This window comes from Ixodes scapularis, unplaced genomic scaffold (assembly GCF_016920785.2).
Source record: "Ixodes scapularis isolate PalLabHiFi unplaced genomic scaffold, ASM1692078v2 PGA_scaffold3__209_contigs__length_174095766, whole genome shotgun sequence".
NCBI classification, from domain to species: Eukaryota; Metazoa; Arthropoda; class Arachnida; order Ixodida; family Ixodidae; genus Ixodes; species Ixodes scapularis.
Genome location: NW_024609868.1, coordinates 67,737,936 through 67,753,726, shown reverse-complemented (window position 1 = coordinate 67,753,726; position 15,791 = coordinate 67,737,936). Strand labels below are relative to the sequence as shown.

General features: G+C 44.3%; 1 protein-coding gene across 2 annotated transcripts in view; it reads right to left on the bottom strand.

Annotated features, from left to right (window-relative positions):
• LOC8032994 (RYamide receptor) overlaps positions 1 to 15,791 on the bottom strand; it is a 147,054-nt gene that overhangs the window by 26,985 nt on the left and 104,278 nt on the right. The window contains exon 2 of one of the 2 annotated variants that reach the window (XM_040219599.1): positions 4,494 to 4,850. The exons of the other annotated variant lie outside the window; for it this stretch is intronic. Coding sequence (XP_040075533.1) covers positions 4,539 to 4,850 — 312 coding nt within the window. The 3' untranslated portion in view covers positions 4,494 to 4,538. Of the gene's footprint in view, positions 1 to 4,493; positions 4,851 to 15,791 lie in introns of those variants that run through there. 2 annotated transcript variants of the gene reach the window in all.

The following is a 15,791-nucleotide window of genomic DNA, read 5'->3' as shown; positions in this document are numbered from 1 at the left end:
CGCCAGCTTTGTAAAAAAAGAAAAAGTCATTTTTTCTAATATTTGTTGAGCTTATTGGGTTTATGGCCCCCAAATTAATAATAAAGGGCTAGTGTTTTCTGTTATTTACTGCAACGAAGCCTAACTGAAAACGTTATGAACTTGAAGAACAAAAAAAAGTTCGAAAACTTCATTATGTCTGCTCAAAACCTAAAAAGCAAAACTGTAAATGCCGAAAATCCGAAAGTGCATGCGCAGAAACGAGGTTACTGAATTCCTCTTTAAAGCTTTTGTTAACCTTTGAAAACAGAATAGAACGGTCAGTAGGATATCGAGGTTTCCTTTTTTTCATGGACATGGATGTTTTATAGCCGTTCGTGCTGGAGTTTCCAGACGTTGGCTTTGTGTGATAGTGCCCTTCTACGGCGAGCTACCGATGACTTTCAAAGCTGCACACTGGCACCATTGTTACTCGTGACCTGTATAAGAACAAGTCTTCTGTAAGGCTCCGAATTGGGCGAGCTGGTAAACGTTATACTGCACTGTACATGATGAAAACCACTTAAACGACGAAGACGGAGTGAAGACAACAAACACGACAGGACGTTCTCGCAACTTAAATTTTATTAGTGAAAAAACAAAAAAAACAAAAACAAAAAAAAAGAAACAGAAAGAAAACAGCGTAGCCGACACTGAATACACCAACAAACACCTACTCATCGATAAGCGCCACACAATCTTCGGGGCTGAAACGGTTCACCACACCGCTATTTATATTAGCTCGCAAAAAACGAACCTCTTTATCTGACAGGGATACCGACGGCGCACTGTCAAGCTGTCAATAAATTGTCTTTTTTTACGGGTGTCCGATGTTCTGATTTTATGCTTGCGGCGTCATTCATTAGCTTAACGGATTGTGCCTGTGACGTGCAATCCGATAATTTTAGAAAGAATTAAAGAAAAAAAAATGGTGAGCTTTTCTCCGCTCCGCTCAATGGCCGGTGAGCTTTTTTCTTCATCTGCCGGTTTTGCGGTGAGCTTTTCTCAGGTGAGCTACTTTTCGGTGAGGTTTTTTCCGGTGAGCTTTCATCCGCCGTCCGTAAACATATGCTAGATAAAAAATAAGAATAAAACGCGCTTATATCAATTAATATTTCTTCACTTGGATTTGGTGTTGGTGCCATTGCCATTGACAACACTATTTTATCCCACGGCAAAAGTTGCACCTATGAGTGGCTTCGATAAACGTCGATACCTTAAAAAATAGACTCCTGGAGGTAGTGACTGGGAAGCACGTATTCATCCCATCCTATTATATGCTACCCGCCGCCGCGCGAGGTGGGGTGGTAACGGGTGTACCATATTTTCCGGACTATAGTCCACACCACGCATTGGTAAATTCGGGGTTTAAAATAAAAGTTTTTTGCTGAGATTGGTCTGCACCCAGTCCATAGTCTGCACGCCGTGCATAGTCCGCTTCTGATGCTTAGTCGACACAAAAATCTTCTCATGGAAAGCACACCTCGACAGATGTCTGCTTTCTTAGCTCACAAAGATGCCTATAATATACATAAACCACCATTAACATAATCTTTCATTCACAAAATCCGTCTGATCTCGTCTTAATCAGCGATATTGAAAAACAAAACACTTGTATAGTCCGCACGCGCAGATAGTCAGCACAGCCTCAAATTTCAACTTTTAAAAACGTATAGTCCGCGGACTAGTGCACGAAATATACGGCTATAGGGAAGTTTCAGCTACCCCTCTTCCCAATTTTATGCAATCTCTATGGTCCAGAGCTTTCACTTTTACAAAAACACAACCTCTTTTTCCTCTTAAAACAAAAATAGTATGGCCCAAACTGGAAACCAATACAAAGGCTTTTGTCCTGATCCGAAAGTACGATGACATGTCGTCTTGAACCTTGGCGATATAAGCGGTAAGACCCCTTTTGTCAATGATCCGAGATTTGAAACATAACTGTGACGGGTGGCACTTTCCCTGGACCATTGACCCTGCGCGCTAATCAAACTTAATTGTAAAATAACGTCTTTATGTAGTCTTTCTTTTTTTTTTTTTGGGGGGGGGGGGGGGGGGCGGAGGGAAGGGGAAGGCTTCCTTCCCGTCCCTCCCCCTCCTCCCCCTCCCCCCCTCCCCCCTCAGAATTCGGAATTTATCGGATAAATGTGAATTGATCAGAATTTTACCGTCGGCGTCTTTAGGAGTTTTTCGGATTTATCCGAAAACACGGAACACTAGTTATGGAGGCTGTATTCTGTCGTGCGGGAGGAGGGTCTATATCTAAAATGAGCTCTCTTTCTTGAGTTTTTTTGCGTAGATACTGTTGTGACTTGGGGACTTATTCAGAGTCACTGATGATTATCCAAGCACCATCATTCTATACATTAAAGTTTTAATGTTTTCGTACTCAGGTAGAGTACGATTATTTTCTAACATATTCTAGGAACGTCGTCCAACCCGGGCTAACATGTTAATTATTGCATTGAGTTGGCAACATCAACACGAATGTTGATACACTCTAAGAAATGCCTGCGCGTCTACTTACCCGCAAAACGCTCGAAGATCCAATCCCTGTGATCTACAAAATCTGTTCAGTGAATGATGAGGCGGTACATCTGTTTAGACCTCAAATTTAAGTCTGCGCTGTGGCATTACGCAATGCAAGCATGACGCTTTGCATTGCTTAATGCCACAGCGCATACTTCATTTTTAGGTCTAAACGGACGTTCCGCTTCATCATTCGCTGAGCTGATTTCGTAGATCGCAGAGATCCGCTCTTCAAACATTTTGAGGGCAAGTAGACGCGCAGGCATTTTCTTAAAATAGCTTAACAAGAAACACACGAACTAAAATACTTAGGGTGGGGATCCTTAGTGCCATACTCGGTTAAGTTTTCAACTTTTATGCTCCTATCTGGATATATCAACAACGAAATGATTTACAACCACACTGCAAAGCGGGTGGATCAATGCAAGTATCCATGACTTCTTTTAATAAACTAAATATGTAACCACCACCTGGAAATAACCGTGAATAACGCCGGATGTGCTGGATTAAATGAAAACGCAGTGTGGTTTGCTATCATACTGCGTTTTCATTAATATAAAAAAAAATATCTAGCGAATTGCACGAAGTTGGTTAGAGAAGCCGTGCTACCGCAGGTGTTGACGAGAGCATGAACTGCATAAGAGACTAAACATTTTTCACGCCCTCTTGAACGGTACCCTCCGGATCCAAAGTTCTAATTATCATTATTATCGCTTGTGACTTAACGACTAAGCTATTCCAGAGTAATAAAACACTACATGGTCAAGAACGACTACTATTTTTGCTCTGGGGCGATTCAGTTCTGGAAACAGCTAACATATAAGACCGTCATTCTGACGTCTTTTGGTCGTTTTGTAATAGCTCTGGAATTGCACTTGAGCTAGATTGCTGTAGGTACGACACTTTATTTTTGTTCAAACAATTTTGCAACCGCTCCAATAATGGCTCCTTAAGTGGATACAGTGGTACTTCTAAAGAAATATAAATAAAAAAAAATATCTCGACATGCGTGCGTTTTTATTAAAAAAAGTTCAATGCACGAGTGAAGTGAACCAAAATCGGAACAATTCCTTTATTTCACTACGGTCACGTAAGCGCCCCCTTCGGGCGCATCTGTTCCAAAATAGCTTCAAAATAAGCTTCTGTGGTGTAACCAAGCGGTCGAGGCTCCCTCGATATATATATATATATATTATATAGGACCTTCGAATTTGACTTTACATAACATGATCTAAAGTTATAAGCGTGAGGAGTTATAAGCGTAAGGGCATTCGGACGCAAGCGCCGTAACAACAAGCAGCAGGGATCCCTTCTGTAAAACCAAAATTGCGAAACGGCATTCTATCACCCTGTTCCTCCCGCCCTCTAAAATAAACAAAAGCTTAATCAGTTCAAAATGGCAAATCAGAACTTCACCCCCCAAATTCAAGACGTTTGCAGGTATTCCGTGCCAGCTATAATTATCGACAACTTAAGAAACGCAGGGTGTGGCGAACTCTGAGCTTCTCATTGTCGCTCCACAGCCAATAATATTGCGGCATCAGTCAATAAGAGAGCTGAGAAACGAATCACAAAGTAAGAGATGTCAACATAACAAACCGTGTCCTGCGTTTATTAAGAGGCCAGCGACTGAGTAGTATGCGCACGTGCCGCTAAGAGAATAACATCAATAAAGCTTAAACCGCAGGCAAGCACAGCCAAAATTGGGCAGAGGAACGAAGGCAGCAACTATCTCTACAGATCATTCCCAAGACAAACAGTGGACAAGGAAAGCAGGGCTACTACGACGACCGTGTGCCATCCGTTGATCATACCGCTGCAGACTTTGTTAGAAGCACCTACTAGAGGACAAGCGGCCATGCAGCTTATGCAGGCAACGGACTAGGCGCCTGCCACTGGAAGCGAAGATGTGTCAACAGCGTACCTGAAAGGAGACACAGGGACTACGCAGGAGACAGAGCCGCAGAGTGGATGTGTGCGTGTGGCAGTCAGGTCGTGTTGCCGCTGGCAGAGGACACCTTCTTGACGGTAGAGACAAAGCAGGACGACTTTTTCTTGGGGACGTGCCAACAGCGAAACACCGCCTGCAGTCCGGTCCGGAACTTTGCGTTCATCCAGAAGTAAATGAGCGGGTTGTAGCAAGTGTGGCTCATAGCAAGCCAGTGGCAGACGAACCAGACGTAGCCAATTCCGTTCAGGTCGTACACGTCAGGGTACTGCTCCGAGACCACGATGAACAGGTTCAGCGGGAGCCAGCACAGAAGGAATGCGGCCACGCAAGCGATCATCATCTTGATCATCTGAAAGACAGCATTGTGGGTCTCGGCCGACAATCTGCGAAAGGGGTGGAACGCTTGCATATCCCCTCCCGCGAGAACACACGTTACATCGGAGAATCACAAGGCTGTTCTTTCATATTTCTAACTGACACCGGACGCAGTAGATGCCACATTTTCGTACGTTTTAACCGATGGTAGACCATATGTGTGAGGTAATACACCTCCTAGAGCCTTAAACAGTTTTGAAAGAAGCTGGAATTTGAGTGAGGTGGACCGTACTTTTTAAAAGCACAGACTAAGGTGGCTCCACAAAGAATTAGAAAAAAGATGCCGAAAATAGGGAGAGCGCCGTGAAATGTCTCACAGAGTGCGTCATTTAATGTTTGCTCGAAGCTGTGTCAAGCAAGCAGCAAATCGACAATACTTTTGACATGATTCAGTGATCTTCTTGAAAATTTGCTGAAGAACTAAACAAACTACTTAAAGCGCTCGAAATCTGAACATTTCTTAAAGTTGTTCAGGGCCTATCAGCTTCGCAAAAACGATTGCCTCATTCAAAGTACTTTATTTTTCGCCGTTTGGACAACAAAGGCCCATGATGATCTTTCCGGTACGCAACTAAGCTCATCTAAGATTAAAGCTTTGGATGATGACTGTCTACATAAAAAAACAAAATATATGTTCAGCTTTTAAAGGGCCGGTGCAACGATTTTTGCAGTTTCAGTAAATACCGATTGGCATTGATTCTTGACGTTCATAACCAACAAAACACGCGTCAGTTTTTCCTCTACAAGCATTAAAAGTCCCAGAAAAAACATTAAAAAAAACAAGCAGGGGTTACCCTCCAGCCAGAACAAGCGGCCACGTTATCTGATGCCAATTCTATGACGCCAACGTTCATCGTAGCCACGCCTTGGCGTTGACAAAGCGTAGGACACATGCTGAATTACATACAGAAAGATTTAGAATAGCTGGTTCCAACACTTTGGGTCCCCCGAGCAGTGTGTGGCGTCGCACTGCGTATGCGCATAAGTTTGCGCATGCGCAGTGCGACGCCCCAAGCTGCCCCAGGGACCCCAGGCTTTAGGACTTGATGTTCTAAAACTCCCTGCTGTTAGGGTTCGGCTAAGGCTTGTAGCTCTCAAGTTTTGAGCAGCGCCCCTCACGAGCAAAATCGCATATTTTTAGGTTGCGTTTCGATTGTGCGGTCTTACGCTCTTTCAGGTTGCTAAAAAGCGATAGATGAAAAAAAAAGGAAAAAAAAAGTGAAAGACGTTTACAAACCCCTGCAATGTGAAATTAGAACGCAGCCCTTGAGGAGGGAGCCGGGAGGGTACCGAGGCGAGGGTATGCCTCTCCGTGCCCTTCCCTCCTCCTTATACCGCTAAACTTAGCGGGGAAAAGCTTTCCGCTATATTTAGTGGGGAAATCGACGTCACGTGACCTGAACACCAATTCAGTTCCTCCGCTAAATTTAGCGGGGTGGTTACGCCGACGGCGACGCCGCAAACCGCAGAAACGGGTTCTTAAGAGCTGCGCTCTAGAAACACACGAACAAAACAGCTGAAAGGAATGCATTTTTGGTGTTTCGATTGGATGCTAAGGCCACGAGCTGTACATTTTATCTTGACTTTATTTTGTTTTCTTTTGCGCGCATAAACAGACGCTGACAGAGCATTCAAACGTGGCTCGTGCATAATCGCTCACTACAACGCCGCCTTTATGGTTACGTATTGCAGACGCCGGAGCCAAAATTACATCGTGGTATCTTTCTCGTGGAAGCGCTTGTGCCCCTTAGCCGAGTACAACAACATCATAGCAGCAGTTCAACTCGGGACAAGAGAGGAATCGGTGGCCGAGTGTGTTAGTGCAATGCAGCTCGGAGCACGTAAAGCGAAAGTTCGCGCTGCAAGATTTAGGGATACTGGGCTCAATAGAAAGACATCACTAAGCGCTCCAACGCATTCGCATGCGGGACGCTGCCATAACTGTATAGTTGAATGGAGACATGCGTCCGTTCACAGGACACTACATGCCGCCTTGTGTTCTGCTCGCGCAGACCTCCAGTGGGGTTGTCGCGCGTGCAGGAAGACTACAGTTCACACTATGCTAAAAACCGTTTCTTACATGCAGTGAGGTGCTGATGCAGCGCTGTTCACGTGCCGTCAGCTACTTATCGTCTGCCATGAGCGACAGGTTTGAGGGTACGGTACAAAGTTAATGAACGCTCCAGTCAGCACGCGCTTAGCGCAAAGTCAGCGCTGGGCTTATAGCGCTACGCTGTATGCGTGAACAGGTCTTGACCGTGAGATAGGTCTATTGGCGACGTGGGCGATCGAAAGCGTCGCTGTGGTCGGCCCACCACAATTGGCCAAATGCTGACTATGACGTCAGCAAAGGATGTCTCATTGACGGAAATAAGAGCAATGTAAGAACTTCAATTTTGACGGTGTTGGCAGTGTTGCTTTGAGAGCGCTATGATTTCAGGCTTTCACCATGCCCATAACAAACGCCATCGAACTTGTTGTTCACAAGGTAATGACGTCACGAAAGGTAACCAAACGAGGGCGCCACCGAAACATCTCGCAGCTAATTCCCATCCTCGCCTCTTTCGATCTTGATGAGCATCGTACCGGCGCGCGGTTGTGTATGACTATTGCGTGATGCACGTTAAAGGCCCTAGGCCACGCCCTAGGCTAGCAGAGGTACTGCGCTGGCAAGGTCTCTTATCTTCAACGTACACCCGTAACTTGACGAACACTGGGCTTGACTAACTTCCCGCTTTGGTAAGATACACGGAAAACATTTGCTTTAAAAGACAAGAGCCGAATGCTCGTTGAGTCATTGGCAGTCACGAGCCCAAATCGAGGGTTCGCGCAATGCTCGTGTCGCATCTAGCATCTATGAACCTCTATTGAATATTCCCACCATGGTACCATGAGCTAATCTCTGTGACTATTCAAAACACTGCCTCCACGATAACGTCGTAAACTTTAGCCAAGGCGAGACTAAAAAAAAAGTTTCTATTCTTGAAGTTTTACCACGGCAAAGACGCTACTTGGGCTGTGACGTTAAAAAGGTTGCATAAAACCCCACAATCGTTGCACGGCCCCTTTAGGTTCTCTTAAAATTAAGCCTAAATCAAGCCTTTTGCAAATAAGGATATGAAAGCGCCCAGTCCGTATTGCGGTAATCGACTGAGCGACGCTCAAGTTCTCTTCAAAATTTTTCAGAGGAGGGAGCATTCCACCAGCTTTTGGGTTTTGACCAACAGCCTGTAATTTGCATAGAAATAGCCATAAAATGTATTTCAATAAATAAAATTCATTATCATCCTGCTCGAAACAATACCTATATTTCACTATCTTGTTGGAATCTGAAATTCAATTTTCGCGGAAAACATTTGTTTCGCATGTATGCAAGTGCCGCAAAGATGAACAAGTTAATCAAAAACGTAATTAGGTAAGTTACTGAATATTCCCGCAAAAGTAATTTGAGTAGAGTAGAAATTACTCAAATGGAAAGTAATTGAGTAAATTACTAACCACCGTAAAAAGTAGCAAATTACTTTTGAAGTTACTTTTAAATTTTTATAGCAACAATAAAGTACATAAATGTATTGATCCCTTAGCGAAATTCATGCTGGACGAATATAAAGCGGCTTGTGTTTCCATATAAATGCTTTTGTAGCTGGTTCTGCTTTTGCGGGATTAATGTTGTACTTTTTTGTTTTCCGGTCAGTGGATTACTGCGGATGTATCATTTGTGCTTTGAGGTTTAGCACTGCATGAGCTTGATTTTGTAGACAGTGTTTGCTTTTTTACATTGTAGTGTAAAGTACATATAAAAAGCACTCGAAATAAAGTACAAAGTAAACGAGAGGTTATATACTTCAAGTATCGTAAGTACACCGGGTGCAACGCACGTGAAGTAAAGTACTATAAATACAACATACTTTTATAGTAAAGTACAAATAATTCTTAACACAATCTTTCATGATACCCTTTCATACCTTATTTTTTAAACTGCATTTTAACTGGTATGCATTGCTCAAGGGATAATCGGAGGACCATCAGTTCTTTTTTTTTTTTTTTTGGAAATGACGGCAAATATTGGATAAAGTCAAGTCGGTAGAGAGCACTTGTTTTGCTCTAGCTGACGAACTATTTAACACAATACATTTATAAAGCACATATTTTTATCAGTCTTATAGCCGCCATTACTTTACTCAGAGAAATGACCAGATGACGTCTCGAAAGACGATAAAGCATTTTCACATGACGATACGCCATTTTTTGTTTCAAAATTTAGGAAATGTACTTTGAAATCGGCAATTTTACTTTCTTCCGAAATTACCAGAAAAATACTTTTGAAAAGTACAAGCACATGCTCAGAGAATGTACTTCAAGTTAAGTACAAGTTTTCTGATCCCACTTGAAATAGTACTTTAAAGGGATACTGAACCAAAGAATTTAGTGCCCATAATAAGTGGCGCGCGTTCTTTCCACGAGCCAGCAGCCGCCGGTGCGCGCGAGCACACGCAACAAAGATGACGTCACAGACCTCCATTCGCGGTTGAGATGACAGTGAAATGCATGGGCTTCGGACTAAAGGAGAATAAAGACAGGCTTTTCATCTCTGCAAGTGAAAGCTACGTGCTTGTTAGACCAATTCATCGCTTACCTCTTACACCAGACACCACTGTGTAGATGAAAAACTTGCCTTTATTCTTCTTTGGTCCGAAACCCATACATTTCACTGTCATCTCAACCGCGAATGGATGTCTGTGACGTCATTTTTGTTGCGTGTTCTCGCGCACACCGGCGGCTGCTGGCTCGTGGAAAGAACGTGCGCCATTAATTATGGCCACTAAATTCCTTGGTTCAGTATCCCTTTAATTACAATGTTTTTAAAGTACTTCCCAATTCAGCTTGTTTTTTTTTGTTTTTGTAAAAGAGGTTGGGGGAATTATTAAGCTTCTCGAGCGATCTTCGAATCTTGGAACACCTGAATATGCTGAGTTTTGGGAGGAAAGGCAACGAAAAGAGGTCAACTTTGCGTTGCCCTTTAGCACTCGATTCAAGTACAGCACAAAAGAAAGCTACGGGAGCACGAGATGGGCTTCAGAGCGGGTGCTACATTTTGTTGATTCCTTTGAGTGAGACTGCAGTGTGTACACCTCCTGTAGAGGGCGAGAGTTTCTACGTTGTGGAGAATCGGGGACAAACCCTTTCTTTAAATACTTCAAGTCTCCTTGAGCTTCGGGACACAAAGAAAGGCCAGTCTTCGGCGCTAATTTCGCCTTTAGTGGGCCTCACTTGCGACGTGTCTGTCCGCTCCCCGCGCCTCATAGCAGGGTTGGTGCAGTGGGGGGCTACTGAAAATTTTTAAAGATTTGGACCCTCCAAACTATGCTCCCTCTCCCCTCCGCCTACGCCACATGCTTCGCCCTCTTCGCAAATATCAGCTGACCTTCCAACATCTTATCTCTTTTTGTGCGGGATTGTTTGTCGACCAACGAACCTACCACTAATATTCAAAAGTAACTTGTAATTTGAGAAGTTACTCGAAACAAGTAATTAAAGTAAACTACTAATTATCGAAATAAAAATGTAATTAAAAGTTTCTACACCACTCAGAAAGGTAGTTAAACTACAGTAACTTGAGCAGAGTAGTTGAACTGCGTAAAAGTCTGTATGCAACACAGTCACAGACAACGACTTCTCCATGATACAACAAAAAATCCGCGTGTGAGATCCTGAATTGGCGGAGCTTATACCTAAATATACTAATTTTAGAGGTGTTTACGGTAATGGGGTCATGAAACGGTATCGGGTTGGAATGCTGATGACTTTGCAAAGGCGTACTGGTGCTGGACTGGCTCAAGCATACCCGCACAGACCACCACTGATTCAGAAGCATCTTTGTCGCGGTGAAATTGGGAGAATAAAAGGGGACTATTTCTTTGAGTCTTGCCTTCTCAAAGCTTGATGACGTATTTATGGGATCAAAATCACCTGCTTGACGATAGTCGAGCCCGGCTCATGGATTGAAAACGAGAACTGCGTGAGCACTCGACTTCGGCTCGTAACAATGAATGCCCCGGCGGACACTCGGGTAATGGCTCGTGTTCAATAACTGCAGCAATGACAGTAGCCGAACTCTAACAATACCTGAAGCTCACCCCGCGTCTTCTACTTTGCCAACCCCAGCGTGTGGCTATGATTAACGTTGGCGGCAGAGGATAGGCACCAGGCCACGTGGCCGCTTGTCCTAGCTCCAAGTTGAGGGGATGAACAATGCTCATATTTCTCTAAATTTTTTTTTGGCAAGAGCCATTGCCTAGAAAGAAACACTAAGGAAAGTTTATTTAGTTATAAATATGAGAAAATGATTCCAAGTAGTATTTAGCGAAGGCAGAAAAATAAGATCATGCCTCCCTTAAAAAAGCTTTCAAGAAGCGGGGGAACCTTCCAAAGCTACGTTGTCACACTAACGAGCTTAAGAATTTTAAAGATAGCCTATAATCAAGGCTCACTCGAGCAGACACCTGCATCAAAATTGATAGATATAAGGCCTAGTTACACAGTAGTGTTGAACTTTTAAACAAACTTTTGGCAGCTCTGTATGTGCGCTGCCATCACCGACACTCCCTTCTTGCTTCTGCTTATTTTATTGACTTCACTTTATCACTATGGTAACATGACAAGTCATTTTCTTTCTCTAGGCGCCGCAGTGCCTTTGTCTCCAACGCAAGCTTTTGTATAGACTCTTCAATGGTCGCTTCGGTGACTCGGTTTACGGGAAATACTTAACAAGAGAAAGTTAGCTAAGCCGGCTCTAATGTGACCTTTAATGCGTCCTTTGTCGCCGCTCTTATAGCGCGGTGGTACTCAATGCGACGGCATGCGCTCATAGGGGGAAATATACAAGGAAACAAAACAGGTAACATAATGCCGCTGTATAGCTGGTAAAAGCTGAGAGTTCGAGAGCAGCGACAATAGGCGCACCTCGGGGCAGACCTACCTCCCGCTGTCTAGACTTCCATACAACATATTGCTTGACCCGGAATACACCATTTCACGCGCAGCAAGACAAAATTGGAAGGAAGTTTAGAGATGTGGTTGTTGCTAGTGTAGAAATAAAAAAAAAAAGAGGAACTTTTTTTCCCCGTTTCAATACAATAGAGAGTTTTAGTAGATCTTGTTCCAAAACACCACAAAGCCCAAGTAATTGCGTGCTGTTACACACAGGGGCTGGATATTTTCTGGGCCGAAGCGTGACCAGTTGAGGAAAGGGACAGCGCGAATTTCCTAAAGCGTGTACTTTCCCAACAAACGGGACGCGATATTTGCTCTAGTCCCAAACAAACTTCCGAAGGAAAGGCAGCGAAACATACCGCGAGCGGTATGGTTTGCTGCCGCTGTTATGCGCTTTGCTCGATTCTCGTCTTTTTGGACTACAAAAAGCACCTTTACTAAACAAAAGCAAGGGTACCCACGAAAAGAGCTTTGACGAGGTATTTGGGATTAACTATTTAGTGCGGTTGTTTGTTGTTCACAACAGCTCACAGATTGACCTTGCGTGACGAAAGAGCGAGAAGTCTGGGAATCTGTTTGTCATGTCCTTTCAGGTTTTAAAATTTGTTGACCACCCTGGTGATGTGCCCTTTACCTTAAAGCTCATAAGCCGTTCATCCCTAATCTGACAGTGCGGTGGAAGCTACGTGCTCGTTTGGAAAAATCACACGGACAACTTTCGCCACGTAACCACGCTCTCCTTCATATCCACGCGCAGAGAAAGGGGCGGGTCAGGTGATCAAAGGAAGGGGATTGATTGGTTCTGGTGAGCTCGCAGCTCCCACCGCTTTTTTTAGCTTAGGGGTGAGCGAAACAGAGTATAGTGATGACGTGACGCTATGTATCTGTCTTGCCTAGAGTTAGTGAGTCGTGACCTTCCAGCGGTGTCTTTACACGTAAGCGTGTCTCCTCCGCATTTCCAGCCCGCCTTTGTTCGTCTGTCAAGTTCTGTGTACGAGGCTTTGCGCTCAGATGGCCGTCGTCTATTTTCTTTGATGTCTCCTTCCCGACATTTCATGATAAAAAATAATTTGCATATTTTCAGAAGCTCGCCAACGAACTTTTAATTTTTTTATTTTGGACAAACGAAGTTTTAAAAGTAATGAGTGTGACGAAAATAATCCCCGGAGAAAGGGAACAAGCGGGACAAAGGACGAATAAAAGTGTTCGAAAACAGCTAGGTGACTGGTGCGCGACCGAAATAATCCGCCTGGTCCTGGTACCAAACCAGAGAGCTCTCTTTTTCCAGTGAAGCGCTCTACCAACTTAGCTAACCAGGAGTTAGACGTCAGTAGAGCAAGCGGGTTTTATCAGCTGCCACCAGTAACCTAGTTGGGCTTGCAGATTTGTGTTTGTCCTTTGTCCCGCTCGTTCCCTTCTCCAGAAATTATTTTCGTCATTCTTGACCAGCTCGCTTGCGTTTTTGCATTGAAGGGGCTGTGCAACGACATTGGGTAGGAATACTTCTTACTTTACACCAGCTTCCTGGCACTAGTGGGACCCAAGAATTCTCGAAAGCAACACCACTGACCAAGAAGCGTCTTCGTCGCAGCGAAATTCAAAGAATGAAAGCGGAGCTTCTCTTTCCGTCTCTTCTTCCAAAGCCGCCTTTGCTCCCTCGCGAAATTTGATGACGGAGCTGTGGGGAAAATGGCAACAGTACGATCCCCTGGAATGCGTCATCGAGCTTTGCGGTGACTCTATTCAAATGATGCTGACACAGTGGAAGCGAAAACTGTGTACGCATTCGATCTGGGCTCGTGACAATCGATGCCCCGACATGCATTCGGGTAGTGGCCCGTGTCCAATCGCTGCAACGACGACAATAGCCGAGCCATAACAATGTCTGGAACTCAGCGCGTGTCCTGTGCTTTGCCAACCCCAGCGCGTGGCTATGATTAACATTGGCGGCATATAATCGGCTCCAAATCACGTGGCCGCTTGTTCTGGCTGCGAGTTGAGGCTGTGAACGGTGCTCGTTTTTCTTTTATTTTTTTTTCTGGAACTTCTATTAGCCCCGTGCGCGACCGAAAGCGTCGCTGTGATCGCCATTCCACGATTGGCCGAACGCTGACTATGACGTAGGAAAGGGGATTTATCATCGACGGAAATAAGAGAAATGAAAGAACTTTAATTTTGGCGGTGTTGGCAGTGTTGCTTTAAGAGCTCAATGATTTCAAGCTTCCACCATGCTATTTACAAACACCATCGAACTTGTTGTTTGCAAGGTAATGACGTCACAAGGGGGAATCATAGGAGGGCGCCACCAAAACATCTCGCCGCTAATTGCGTGGGGAGAAAAACGAACACGTGTTTCATAGGTCATTAACGCTAGGGATCTGTTTTAAGCGATACTTGCGCAAACTACAAACATTTTTGCATCGCAAATTTAATTGCATTATTATCATAACCTTAAAATGCAGGCCGTTCACCTTTGTTGGCGTTAGACTGGTGGAAGCTGATAAAACCCGTTTGCTCTACTGACGCCTAACTCCAGGTTAGCTCAGTCGATACACTGTAAAAAAGCCCGTGCGTCTACTTTTCAGCGGAACATTCGGATAGCCAATCACCTTAACTTACAGAGGCAGCTCAGCAAATGACCACGCCGAAACATATGTTTAGAACAAAAAACGCAGTCCGATTAGTAACATTAATCAACGCAAAACGTCACGCTTGCATTGCTTAATATAACAACTCAGACTGCGCTTTTTGGTCTAAACATATGTTTTGGCGTCGTCATTCGCTGAGCTGCCTCCGTAAGCTGCGGTGATAGGCTCTCCGAGTGTTGTGCGGGAAAGTAGACGCACTGGATTTTATTAGAGTGTAGATGCGCTCCACTGAGAGATGAAGAGGTTCCAGGTACCAGGACCAGACTGATTTTTTTTTTTTTTGTCCCGCATTAGTTATTTAGCTGAGTTTGGAGATTTGTGTTTGTCCTTTGACCCCTTGTTCCACTTCTCCAAGATTATTTTCGTCATTTTTGTCCAGCTCGCTTGCGCCTTGACATTAATTGTATTATCATCGTAATGAGTAATTTTCTCGAAATAACTGTTTGAAATTGATTCATTACTTTACTAAATTACCAGCCTAGAAAATAATTTATTACATTACTCATTGCCAGAAAAAGTAAATTAATTACTGTAATTTCATTGCAGTAATATCATTTTTGCCATGTCTGGTCTTGGTTGTATTGTCGGGTGTCAGGTGTGTTGGTCCTGGATGCGACTTGAACGCTGCTCATTTTTCCCCAATAGAGAGTATTTAGTGGCGGTCATAGCTGTGTGCGCGACTGCCGGGCGCGTGCTGATGGCCAGCATCCACAGTTCTTTTGCAAGGTCCATTCCACGCAATCAAGGCTGCCCGTTTTAGCAGCCTATTAATGTGAGCTCGTTGTGAGCATGGGCTCTATACAGTGCCCTCAAATATGGCAGCCTGTGAATGCTCTCTATTCGCACTTTTTTTTTTGTTTGGCAACAAACTCAGTGGTGCCATCTATTGGGTAGATTTGAGACACTTCGGGTTCACGCACTGATCTCAATGACAATTGCTGGATCGCGCTTGCCGCTCCCGCAAGTGAAGCCACCGGACTTCACTCGCTTGGGATACGATTTGCCGTTTTTGCTAGCCTTTGCTGCGGTTTTCCAGCGTGCTGTGGACACGTTTTCTACTCGTTCGTCGTCATTCGCCGAAGTTTTTTGAAGACTCTGTGTATTGTTGAGACTTGCCGTCGTGAACACGTGGAAAATTTTACGAAAGTGCAGTGTCGCAGGAAAAAGGCACAACGCATCGAAAGGAAAGGCTGGCGGCGTGTTCAAAGCTTCCGTGGCACGCCGAAGTGCCGTGTCTCTGTGCCTTCGCACGCTTGGATACCGACCAAGAATCG